Source organism: Macaca fascicularis, chromosome 3 (assembly GCF_037993035.2).
Source record: "Macaca fascicularis isolate 582-1 chromosome 3, T2T-MFA8v1.1".
NCBI classification, from domain to species: domain Eukaryota; kingdom Metazoa; phylum Chordata; class Mammalia; order Primates; family Cercopithecidae; genus Macaca; species Macaca fascicularis.
The window spans coordinates 14,292,512-14,305,488 of record NC_088377.1 but is presented as its reverse complement, the minus strand read 5'-3'; the positions used below and the strand labels follow the sequence as shown (position 1 = coordinate 14,305,488).

Here is a 12,977-nt window from a genome sequence, read left to right as displayed (position 1 = left end):
TTTTGAATAACAAATTGAGTACTTTTATTAGACCTAAGTGGAACTTTCTCTGAATCTGAATTTTCCATTCAGCCAGTGTAGAGTGGCACAGGTGTCTGAGGGCACCTTTCCATCTTCAGACACCCTCCGTCTCTCTGCACAGGGAGTCGGCCTTCCAGAGGGTGTTGCTCTTCTGCCTTGACGTCTCCCGGAAAGACTTTTATCTCTGTTTTCCTGTGGTGTTGTTTTCCACAAGTTAATTCTTCTTATCTTTAAACTCATTGGCTGAAAATAAATGTGGGAAATGTTTGCATTAGTAACCATTATATTATTTAAAAATGTTAAGCAACATATCACACCAGCTATCACAGAATCCAGATGATTCTACCTCTGCTTCCTACAGAAGGACACACGTGGCATCCACTACTTGGTGTCTCTGATTCCCCATTTTACAGCCCACGCTCCTGTGGAATTCAGGATTCCAATATATGGCTGATATTGTAGAATAAAGTCAGCAGTGAAATAAAGTGCTTGAAGCTCAATTCAAAAATGCATAATAAAAATAATTGTCTACCTTTTGTGCTATTTAAAAAGTGATGGTTTCAAGGCGTGGATAAGCCACCCATTCAGTTATCTATTTGCTCGTACATTGCCCAGCATGCCTGTGATTAACTCAGGTCCATGAGGGAGCATGAGAGAAGTCCGCATCTCACAGGAGGCTGGGCCTGTGCAGTCCATCCTGGGACTTACAATGCTTTGTACTCATAGATCTGAAAAAGCTATTTTCCTACTTGTGACAAATGCTTGGAGTCGACTTCTGATCTTCCTTCAGGGAATAAAGTGTTATCTGACCAGCAGTTGCTTTGGGAAAGAATGCAAAGGGATAAATCATCTTCAGCAGTTGGGGGTATCAGTTGCTGGCTGAGGACTCACAATATTTGCTTCCTGAGTATGAGGGTGACACAAAGCTAGGACAGGAAGAGACACACTGGCTGGCAGAATGTTCTAAAGAGGATCTAATTTTAACAAAGAAAAATTTGATAGAGACTGCTGAGACCAGCTCAGTCAGGGAGACCCTAACCCAGCGGCGCTGGAGGAATTAAAGACACACGCACAGAAGTATAGCGTGTGGAGTGGGAAATCAGGGGACTCGCAGCCTTCAGAGCTGAGAGCCACGAACAGAGATTTACCCACATATTTATTGACAGTAAGCCAGTGATAATTTGATTGTTTCTATAGATCATAGATTAACTAAAAGTATTCTTCCTTATGGGAAACAAAGGGATGGGCCGAAGTAGAGGGATGGGCTCTGGCTAGTTATCTGCAGCAGGAGAAAGTCCTTAAGGCACAGATTGCTCATGCTATTGTTTGTAGTTTAAGAACGTGTTTAAGCGGTTTTCCACCCTGGGTGGGCCAGGTGTTCCTTGCCCTCATTCTGGTAAACCCACAACCTTCAGCGTGGGCATCATGGCCATCACGAACATGTGACAGTGCTGCAGATTTTGTTTATGGCCAGTTTTGGGGCCAGTTTATGGTCAGATTTGGGGGCCTATTCCCAACAAGAGACAAAATAGCATCCTGTACTGTGGCCCCGAAGCTAACACTGCCACCCTGTTCAGAGGAGTCCACGCCGACAAGCAGCAGGTGCAAGACAGCAGTGCAGAAGCAGGGAGTGCGGGAGGCTGTGAGCCCCGAGACACAATGGCCACGGCACGTGGAGAGAGTGCCATGCACATCACCTCTGCAGGCTGCACCCACGGAAACAAAGCCCCCAAGTCCATTCGGCCCAGCCAGACGCTTGCTGCTGTGAGTGCGCTCAGAGGGAAGCAGCAGGAGGACTTGGAATCTGCTCTGCAGCAAGAAGTGCTAAGGGTTAGGAACTTGTTTGAAAGGCATGCACTGTGTCCTTGGAAGAACACAGGACTCCAGGGAGCACCATGCTCACCCACGGAGGAGAAACTGTGGTGAGGAGCTGACGGGGTGTGTCAGGACTCCAGGGAGCACCATGCTCACCCAGGGAGGAGAAATTGTGTGGTGAGGAGCTGACGGGGTGTGTCAGGACTCCAGGGAGCACCATGCTCGCCCAGGGAGGAGAAATTGTGTGGTGAGGAGCTGATGGGCTGTGTGTGTTTGTTTACAGAACTTCTGCTGCTCTTTACAGATGCTAAGCACAAAGGTTCACCTTTGGAGGAGCTGAATTGTTAGATGACGATCTTTGTCCCAGGAAAGTGGCACTCTGATTCTTGCGGCCAACGTATTTGGGCATTGTCTCTTCATCAGCCGACGGAGGTGAAATATTTCCAAAAGCGGGTTCCAATGCCTAAAAGACAAAATGCAGGGAAAATTTTCACGTTTTCGAAGGTAAAATAAATTCAAATTTTAGAACAACCAAGAATAATTGGAATGTCCTTGAAAACATTCCAGTACCAGGTAGGGGGGCTTGGACTGGGTTCTCCCCCTAACATATTGATAAGCACAGAAACCCTCACCAAAAGTTTGTGAAGGAAACTGTGCAGCCAATGTTTGCTTTGTGTTTCTTATTGCGGTTCCTTGTTTCCAGATGATCACAGGATCCCAAAGGCTACAGAATAAACAATACCCGACATATCTTCCTTTAGGCTCCTGTGTCTTCAACCAGGAATGTGCTAATGGAGGAAGAAAATGTGATACTACTTCTAGTGTTGTCTCTACAACTTGTCTAAGATTCAAAATGCAACTTCCCAACTTTCCCTGTTATCAGCAGACTGACCTGGAACAGCGTGATCCTTCAGGTGGGTGAGGTATGTGAGGTCTGGAATGTTAAATTATTCACCGCTCTCCCCTCTGAGGAGGAGGAGGGAGTGAGAAGGGGAGAGGGTTGCTATGAAAGAACCCTTAGTATCAGATCCAGAGTGGCTCACCCACACAGCCGTGCCCGCGTTCCGTGGGTGCTCACGCCTCAGCCTTTTAGATATTCAGTCCCTAAAACTGCAACTACACACAGCTACACCTACGCATATTTAAAGTGTGGGATTCACATATCCCATCCTCTTTCTTCAGATCAGGTGTGCTCTTGTGAGCGTAGGTCCTGTTCTTATGAAGAGCTCCATGGTGACCAGTACAATGCACAGAATGGAAAAATATTTGGAAATTCACCAAGCTCTGATCTCGAAATAAGAGAATGATCAAAAACTGTAGGTCATGTGCAGACTGAGTAAGACTTCATTGACTCTTGGGATAATTGTCATGGTTACATTTCTCCCAACGTACAATGATCCAAATGGGGCAGTAGATACTAATTTTTAGGAACTGGCATACAATATATGCAGGGAAAAATCCCTGTGGGTCTTCTTGGGTTTCCCCACAGAAGGTGGATAATCCTGGCCAGTATTTGTGGCAATGTCCCCCTCTCTTCCTCTGATGGAGGAACAGCCTGCCCAGCTTCTGCTCGTCCTTCCACAGAAGGACTGCGCGCTTTGCTGTGCTGAGAGGCTAAACCCACTTTCTTTCTGAGGCAACAGAAGCCATCTCCATGGAAACAAAGCTCTCGCAGAGCTCCCAAAGAGTGGGAATAACTTCCAAGATTTCCCGTCATTTCTTGTAGAGGAACTTGTGGCTGTTCTCGCTGTGCTTGGAGAACAGAACACACAGAGCAGGCTCCTCTGGAATATATTCAGTGGGTGTGTGTGTGCATGTGTGTGTGTGTGTGTGTGTTGTAATCACTGTGCTGTATCAGAAATATTCTAAGTTCTGGAAGTACCGATTTAAAAGTTCACACAATAAGTGCAGCTAGGAAATGTTAGTACTTTTCTTAATCCACTAAGAAATATCCCCACGTACATTTGGAGGGTGTTCGCGTGGTTCCATGTGTCGTTACCTGTACGTATAATTTTAATGATTCAAGTTGCTTAGACCCATGTGCGGGAAACAGGACCTAGACAAGGCAGTGGTAACACTGGCCACATTCACACTCTCTTAGGCTGGTTCTTTGAGCCATGTGATCAAACGTGAAAGCTCAGTGTTCTGTAAAGGCAGGCTGGTGCTGGGAGGCACCCACCACTTCAGCATGAGAATGCTGGTTCTCCGTTTGGGATAGAGCAGGGTAGTGATACAGGATGGGGGCAGGAAAGTCCTGGGTAGAGAAGGACGGGTCCCTGGCTAGGGCTCCACCCCTAGGCCTGTGCCCACGGACCCAGGCATTTCTGCTTTCGGGCCCAAATGTTGCATTTCCCAAGACCACCCTGGCCTGCCACACTCCCATCCTATGCCTGTAAAAACCCCGAGACCCTAGCAGGCAGAGATACAAGTGGCTGGTTGTCCAGAAGAACACACCGGCCGAAGAGCACACCAGCAGACACAGCAGACACCAACAGGGCATTGACTGGTGGAATGACACAGCGTTTGCTCGGGGTGGTGGGAGGAGAGCCCAGCCGCTGGGCAGCCCAACCCCAAGGGGAAAACCGCCTTCCCACTCCATCTCCCTTCTGGCTCCCCCATCTGCTGAGAGCTATCATCACTCAATAAAAAACCTTGCACCCATCCTCCAAGCGTACATGTGATCTGATTTTTCAGGTACACCAAGGCAAGAACCCAGGACACAGAAAGCCCTCTGTCCATGTGATAAGCCAGAGGGTCTAATTGAGCCGATAAACACAAACTGCCTACAGACGGCTAAACCAAAGAGCACCCGCCCTGTAATACACACCCACTGGTGCTTCAGCTGGAAACTTTCACCCCTAGACACTGCCGTGGGGTCAGAGCCCCACAGGCTGCCGGTCTGTATGTTCCCCTAGAGGTTTGAGCAGTGGAGAACCAAAGAAGCGAGCCACACCCCCATCGCACACCCTGTGAGGGGGACAAGGGAACTTTTCCCGTTTCAACAGGTCTCTATTGCATTCTACACAGCTGCCCTAGAGGATGAACAGAAGGACACCAGGCTACTGAGCTGGCTCTGCAGTCACCCTGGGTTCAAATCCCAGCTCCATGTTCTCCAGCCCGTGGCCACCATGGAGTTAGTTTTAGTATCCATTTCGTAGGGTCATCATAGAGAGTAAGACCATACAGCTCTGTATCTAGCCCATGTAAAGTCCACAGGAAGGGTTTGCTGCTGTTGTCCGGAGATGTCTTAGAATTCTAGACTTGAGACACACAGCCTGGGGGCGGCAATGCTTCTGTCTGCTGGAGTGCCAGGGGAGACGCCTGATGTATCCAGTTCTTATTAATCATTACTTACGGGAAATGAAGTTGATTGGAAGTGAGCAACCCCGCCCACCACCCGGAGCGTGAGCGATACCACGTCACTCAGCAATAAAGCCCACATCTTTACGGGGACGCTATTTTCACACAATGCAAATGGTACAAAAACATAAATGCACTTTTGGTACCGGAGCGCGTGATTCTTGCCCCGCATGTGGGGACGCTGCAGATTTCTGCCTGGCTTCCCACTGCCGCAGCTGCAGAGATCGCAGCTTTTCTTGGAGCTCCACGTTCTGCTTCCTCAAAGCATGTATACGACTCCGGAGTTTTGCATGAACATCAGCCCACAGAGACTTCTGTCTCCCGAGCTCTTGGTGGAGTCTGATGACCTGCTGCTGTAATGGCTGTTATTGGGAAGAGAACACCAGAAAAACCTCTCAGACGTCACAATGGGCACATTTATCTGCAAATACTCAAGCCCTCTCTGATGTAAGACCAACACTATTCCTGGAATAAAAGACACCCGATGAGATAAACAGGACAACCACAGCCTTTCCTTCTTCCTTCCTTCCTTCCTTCCTTCCTTCCTTCCTTCCTTCCTTCCTTCCTTCCTTCCTTCCCTTCCTTCCTTCCTTCCTTCCTTCCTTCCTTCCTTCCTTCCTTCCTTCCTTCCTTCCTTCCTTCCTTCCTTCCTCTTTCTTTCTTTCTTTCTTTCTTTCTTTCTTTCTTTCTTTCTTTCTTTCTTTCTTTCTTTCTTTCTTTCTTTCCTTCTCTCTCTCTTTCTTTCTTTCTTTCTTTCTCTCTCTCTCTCTCTCTCTCTCTCTCTTTCTTTCTTTCTTTTTTCTTCAGGGTCTCACTCAGTCTCTCAGGCTGGAGTGCAGTGGCATGATCTCAGCTCACTGAAGCTTCAACTTGATGAGCTCAAGTGATCCTCCTGCCTCAGCCTCCCAAATAGCCTGGACTGCAGGCATGTGCCACCACACTTCGCTAATTTTTGTATTTTTAGTAGAGATAGGGATTTCACCATGTTGCCCAGACTGGTCTCAAACTCCTGGGCTCAAGCGATCCACCTGCCTCGGCCTCCCAAAGTGCTGGGACTACAGGAATAAGCTACCATGCCTGGCCATAGCTTTATTCTTATTAAGTAGTGTTTATTATGAGTTAGTCCACATAATATAACCAGATAAAGATGGTTAGTGAATTATGATTTTTTTGTTAAAACACTACTACAGCAAAAAGAGGCTGGCATTCTTTTTTTTTTTTTTTTTTTTTTTGAGACAGTGTCTTGCTCTGTTACCCAGGCTGGAGTGCAGTGGCACAATCTCAGCTCACTGCAACCTCCACTTCCCAGATTCAAGCAATTCTGGTGCCTCAGCATCCGGGGTTGGAATTACAGGCACATGCCACCACACCTGGCTAATTTTTCTTTTTTCAGTAGAGACAGGGTTTTGCTATGCTGGCCAGGCTGGTCTCAAACGCTGTACTGGCATGGATGTATAGTCAATAGTTTAAAAATTATGGAAGTCACTGCATTTTCAACCTGACATGTTAACCTTCCCCTGGGATCTTTCACTGGATCGTAGAGCCTCCAGTCTTGCTCTGAGAATATAAGCAGGATCATGATAAAGGTATAGCCCTGCACTGGGTGGCCCTGGCCACAGGGACCTGTAGGACTTTAATGACAGCAAGCACTGTCCAACAGGGTCCAGTGAGGAAGATGGTAAAAATCAGGAAACTTGCTGGGATGATGTGAGGCATGTCAACTTTCTGATTTTCTTTAATGAAGTTTTTAAAGTCTGGTGCCTCTCCTGGATTACAGGAGAAAAGCTGGAATGTTAATATTTTCTTTAACTCCCTGCCCTGCCTCCCATCCACCAAGAGATATGGTTGCAGAGGGGGAAAGAGCCACGTGCCCCTTGGAGAGGAAGTATGGAATCAGTGTCCCCGGGTGGTGCATTTCTACAGCGGCCCGGCGAGGGAAAGTCCAATGGTGGGCCTCAGGGACAGGAATCAGGGTCCCGCCTGGTGGGGCTAACTCTGTCCCCACAGAGCTCAACTCACTGGCGTCTCCCCGGCGTTGCAGTCCTCTGTGGGGACCTCAGCTGCCGCAGCTGTCTTCTCCATAACACCCCCGGCTCCCGGGCATGGGTCCTCTGGGTGGGTGCCCTTGTGGGTGCCAGCCTTGAGCTGACCTGCCAGCATCCTGGTTGGGAAGGGAAGGGCTATGGGGATGCTTGAATGCAGCCCCCCTACCCTGTCAGTGTGGGCTGAAGGCCCCAGCCCCAACCTAAGTGTAAGCAGGACCTGGAGCCACTCTTCTCCCCCTGGGTCGTGTGCACATTCCCAAGCCTGAAGCTGACCAGGTGAAAGGACACCACAGATGGAGGGACTGAGCTGTCCACACCTGGCTCTCCACCATCCTCCGTGGAAAATGCTTGAAATCCTAGAAGATCAGCTTGACACCTAACGCACTCTGGTCATCCAAAGAGGGGTGTGAGCGGGATGTGAGTGGGGTGTGAGTGGGATATGAGCAGAATGTGAATGGATGTGAGCGGATGTGAGGGGGATGGTCTCGGGGTGTGAGCGGGATGGTCTCGGGGTGTGAGCAGGTGTGAGTGGTATGGTCTCGGGATATGAGCAGGTATGAGCGGGATGGTCTCAGGGTGTGAGCGGGTGTGAGCGGGATGGTCTCGGGGTGTGAGCGGGTGTGAGCGGGATGGTCTCGGGGTGTGAGCGGGTGTGAGCGGGATGGTCTCGGGGTGTGAGTGGGTGTGAGTGGATGGTCACATGCGACACTGAGGGAATTCTCAGCCCTTTAATCAGCACCACGGGATCAGCACCCACCTGGAGGGGCACAGGCAGACCCTCCACTGTGCTGAGTATGAGTCTTGAACCCTCAGGGCGACATTTGTGAATTCATGGTGAAGACGTGGAAAGGAAACACCTTTTTATAAGTAGAGCATTTATACCAGTTCTAGGAAGCTCACAGCAATTGGAAAACAAAAACAAAAGAGAAAACGCAAAGCTTTGCTGCAAGCCTGCAGGGTCATCTCCGAAGGCTGCCTCCACCTCTGCCTCGCCCTCTTGGTTTTAGGAAGCCCGTGGCCCCCAGCAAAACCCTGACTGTGTTTTCATAAACTTCTAACTGTATACAAACATAAGAAGGAACAGTTTAACCACAGTGATCGGAGAAATGTTGTTTAAAAGAGAGTCTCCTGATGGAAGCGAATGGAAGGTCTAGAACAAGACCTACCAGTAACCGGACCACTGCCGTTCCTTCCCGGCCAGGACTGGGAATGTGTCTGCGGAAGTGGGCTGGGGTCACGGTCCTCACAGCCCTGAGAAAGCTCCTTCTTTCCCACTCCTCTGAGGGGATACCGCAGTGTCCTCGGCCCCAAACTCATGACCCCCTCCGTCCAGGGAAGACCCCTTCCCTCAGCCCTACTACCAGACCTCGTCACCTCACCTGTTCCCTGACAGTCAGTTCTGCTGGGACCAGGTCATCTGGGCCGTGTCCCAACAGCTGTCCCCAAGCCCTCCCGCCTCATATCCAGAGACCAGTGAGCAGCAGACAGTTCCAACGGACTTTCTGTCTTAAAGGGACATGAACGTCTCACTCAGCGTCACCATTGTACCAGCTCAGATAATAATTAAACATCCCCGAACCTGCAATTCTAATACAGAAGCTCATCGTCAGTAGAGTCCATCCATCCACAAAGGACATTGGAGAGAGTCAAACTGCTCCTCCCAAATGACAAAAATCATGTGTTTAATATCAAGTCTTCAACACCCAACGTGTAGTAAGAGCTCATTTCTCTGAGCATACATTTTTGAAGAAATACAAATTTTCTTTGGATATCAAATTATTTACTAGAAAAAAACATTTTTTATGAGGGGAAAATAATATATGTGAGTTTAAATAGGAGACAGGATTCAAAGTTTCATCATTTCACGAAATGCATCTCCATCTGAATTGTTCGTGTGATTTTTGTGGTAGAGAAGAGAATGAGGAGCAAGCGAGAGTCAATGTTCCTGTTAAACCCTGGCCATCCTTCTCATCCATGGTGCTGCATGTGGAAAACACACACCTGGGGCTCACCTGAGCCTGCTTGGGACGTGTGTCACTCAGATAGTTCTGCAAGCGACTCGCGTGCAGTAGGCGGTAAACGCCGACATCGTGAATGAATGAAGAAAATACTACAAAGAGGAACCAGAAGGCGTTTTTGTCCCTGTGCGTCATTCTAACTGTGGGAGTGTGTGTGTGTCCTGAGATATGTGAGAGGTTGTGTGAGTCCCTGAAGTGTGTGAGGGGTTGTGTGTGTCCTGAGGTGTGTGAGAGGTTGTGTGTGTCCTGAGGCGTGTGAGGGGTTGTGTAGGTTTCTGAGGTGAGGGCTTGTATGAGTCCCTGAGGCGTGTGAGAGGTTGTGTGAGTCCCTGAGGTGTGAGAGGGGTTGTATGTGTCCTGATGTGTGTGAGGGGTTGTGTGTGTCCTGATGTGTGTGAGGGGTTGTATGTGTCCTGATGTGTGTGAGGGGTTGTATGTGTCCTGATGTGTGTGAGGGGTTGTGTGTGTCCTGATGTGTGTGAGGGGTTGTGTGTGTCCTGAGGTGTGAGAGGGGTTGTATGTGTCCTGATGTGTGTGAGGGGTTGTGTAGGTTCCCGAGGTGTGTGAAAGATTGTGTGAGTCCATGAGGTATGTTACGGGTTGTGTGAGTCCCTGAGATGTTGTGAGGGGTTGTGTAGGTTTCTGAGGTGTGTGAGGGGTTGTGTAGGTTTCTGAGGTGTGTGAGGGGTTGTGTAGGTTTCTGAGGTGAGGGCTTGTATGAGTCCCTGAGGCGTGTGAGAGGCTGTGTGAGTCCCTGAGGTGTGAGAGGGGTTGTATGTGTCCTGATGTGTGTGAGATGTGAGTGTCCAGAGGTGTGTGAGAGGTTGTGTGTGTCCTGAGGTGTGTGAGGGTTGTGTGTGTCCTGAGGTGTGTGAGTGTTGTGTGTGTGTTCTGAGGTGTGTGAGGGTTGTGTGTATCCTGAGGTGTGTGAGGGTTGTGTGTGTCCTGAGGTGTGTGAGTGTTGTGTGTGTGTTCTGAGGTGTGTGAGGGTTGTGTGTGTCCTGAGGTGTGTGAGTGTTGTGTGTGTGTTCTGAGGTGTGTGAGGTGTTGTGTGTGTATCCTGAGGTGCGTGAGTGTTGTGTGTGTGTCCTGAGGTGTGTGAGGTGTTGTGTGTGTGTTCTGAGGTGTGTGAGGTGTTGTGTGTGTATCCTGAGGTGCGTGAGTGTTGTGTGTGTGTCCTGAGGTGTGTGAGGTGTTGTGTGTGTGTTCTGAGGTGTGTGAGTGTTGTGTGTGTGTTCTGAGGTGTGTGAGTGTTGTGTATGTATCCTGAGGTGCGTGAGTGTTGTGTGTGTGTTCTGAGGTGTGTGAGGGTTGTGTGTGTGTTCTGAGGTGTGTGAGGTGTTGTGTGTATCCTGAGGTGCGTGAGTGTTGTGTGTGTGTTCTGAGGTGTGTGAGGGTTGTGTGTGTCCTGAGGTGTGTGAGGGTTGTGTGTGTCCTGAGGTGTGTGAGTGTTGTGTGTGTTCTGAGGTGTGTGAGGGTTGTGTGTATCCTGAGGTGTGTGAGTGTTGTGTGTGTGTTCTGAGGTGTGTGAGGGTTGTGTGTATCCTGAGGTGTGTGAGGGTTGTGTGTATCCTGAGGTGTGTGAGATGTTGTGTGTGTGTGTCCTGAGTTCTGTGAGGGTTGTGTTCGTTTCTGTGCGCTCCTCTCAGGTGCCACATGGGTTTTGTTTGCAGGTTGAGACCTGGACGGCCGTCCCTCCCCTCTCCGTGGGGCAGGCAGGTTCCATCCCCATCTTCGTGGTGTCTCCATCCCCTAGAGACTCTGCCATCGCTGGGACACCCGGGGGTCTCTCTGCCCAGTCCTCAGAGCACCCTGAGAAGTTTGACCCAGCTGGAAGTTGTGATGTCCTCGAGTTTCTGGAAGCCTTTCTCAGTCATCTCTACAAGTTGGGGAATGAGGGCTCATGTCCAGTGTCTCATGTCCATTTCCACAGAGTTGTATTTTTTATCCCGAGGATGTGTGAGCTCAGATCTGTCCATCTTGCCATCAAAGTAGGTCCACCTGTTTTCATCACCAGCCATCATCGATGTATTTCAGGCTTTGCAGCTCCCCTCCTGAGCCTCAGCCGGAGCGGCTCCCAGGGCAGGGTCCCCCCATCCCTCTCTCTGCTGCAGTTCTCTGTGTGTTGCTCTTCCCGGCCTGCCCAAGACATTTTCTTCACTGAGTCTTCCCCAGATTCTCGCCCTGCAGCAAACACGTGCAGCCACAGGTCAGGTCGGAGCCTCCTGGGCGTTTGGACTATGCGGCCCTTCTCTTCTCTCTGATAAGGCCCCCGTTTTCTGTTCAGCCTCGTGGTGCCTTAGCCGCATTTCAGGCATGGTCTTCCAGGGCTCTCTGGTCTGAACATTCTGTAGAGGAAACCACGGCACATCTTTCACTCATCTTTTAAAATCAGGGAGGCGGAGGTAGCAGTGAGCGGAGATCGAAACACTACACTCCAGAGCGAGACTGTCTCAAAAATAAATAAAAATAAATAAATAAATAAATAAATAAATAAAATGGTGGAATGTATAAAACACAATTTTGTGCTTTGCATTTTTTCTCCCCAGTTAGTATACATACGATGACCCTTGTTCCTCTTAAGGGCCACAGAGTGCTCCACTGTATGGATGTATCATATTCACGCAGGCCCCTCTGATGGCCATGTGGGATGTTTCCAATCTCTTGCTATGATGATGTTGCTATAGGTATAATAGGGCTGAATGGTGACCACCCAAAGATACCTGGTCCTAGTCCCTGGAACCCATAAATACTCCTTACTATGGAAAAAAGATCTGTGCAAATGTGATTTAATTGAGAATCTAGGCCAGGTGCAGTGGCTCATGCCTGTAATCCAAGCACTTTGGGAGGCTGAGGCAGGCAGATCACCTGAGATCAGGAGTTTGAGACCAGCCTGGCCAACACGGTGAAACCTTGTCTCCACTAAAAATACTAAAATTAGTTGGACACAGTGGTGCGCGCCTGCAGTCCCAGCTACTCAGGAAGCTGAGGCAGGAGAATCGCTTGAACTTGGGAGGTGGAGGTTGCAGTGAGCCAAGATCATGCCACTGCACTCCAGCCTGGGTGACAGAGTGAGACCCTGCCTCAAAAAGTAAATAAATAAAATAATTAAAAATCTAACAACAGTACCCTGGCCCCCAAGATCTTACGGTCCATCCAGGGAGACAGACTTGTAAACCGTGATTACAACCAGTTCAACGGGGGATGAAGAAGAAGGTGTGTTCGGAAACCTGGGAACTAAGGAGGCAGTGGGCGCTCAACCTTAATGCGGGCTGTGGGAGTCAGGCAAGAATCAGAAACAGGTTACGTAGATGATACTGGAACTATGCTTTCCGCTTTGCAAAAAAATATTTAAAATTATATTTTACAATGTTAGTACACAACGTTAGTATATTTTAAGAAGTGAAGTCCACTTTGATAAAAGAATGTCTATCTTCCTTGTATATATATCTGTCCCTATAGAATACCCATTTAAGTTTGTGTCTTAGTTTGTAAGAGCTGCCATAACGAAATACCATGGACTGGGTGGCTTAAACAACAGACATTGATTTTCTTACAGTTCTGGAGGCCGGAGGTCTAATACCACAGCATTGGCAGGGCTGGTTTTTCCCGAGGCCCCAGTACTTGTCTTGCAGATGGCGGCCTTCTTCCTGTCCCTTTCCTCTGTGTACATAGATCCCTGGTTTTTTTTTTTTTTTTTTTTTTTTTTTTTTTTTTT

At 48.9% G+C, this 12,977-nt stretch overlaps 1 protein-coding gene across 1 annotated transcript; it reads right to left on the bottom strand.

Moving 5' to 3' along the window:
• TCP10L (t-complex 10 like) lies at positions 1-8,041 on the bottom strand. Its single transcript, XM_045389243.2, has 5 exons — positions 7,999-8,041; positions 7,216-7,357; positions 5,343-5,558; positions 2,162-2,299; positions 1-264 (listed from the first exon to the last, which is right to left on the bottom strand). The coding sequence occupies exons 2-5, from the start codon at positions 7,354-7,356 to the stop codon at positions 34-36; spliced, it is 726 nt and encodes a 241-aa protein (XP_045245178.1). The 5' UTR covers position 7,357; positions 7,999-8,041; the 3' UTR covers positions 1-33.
• Positions 8,042-12,977: the final 4,936 nt, after the last annotated feature.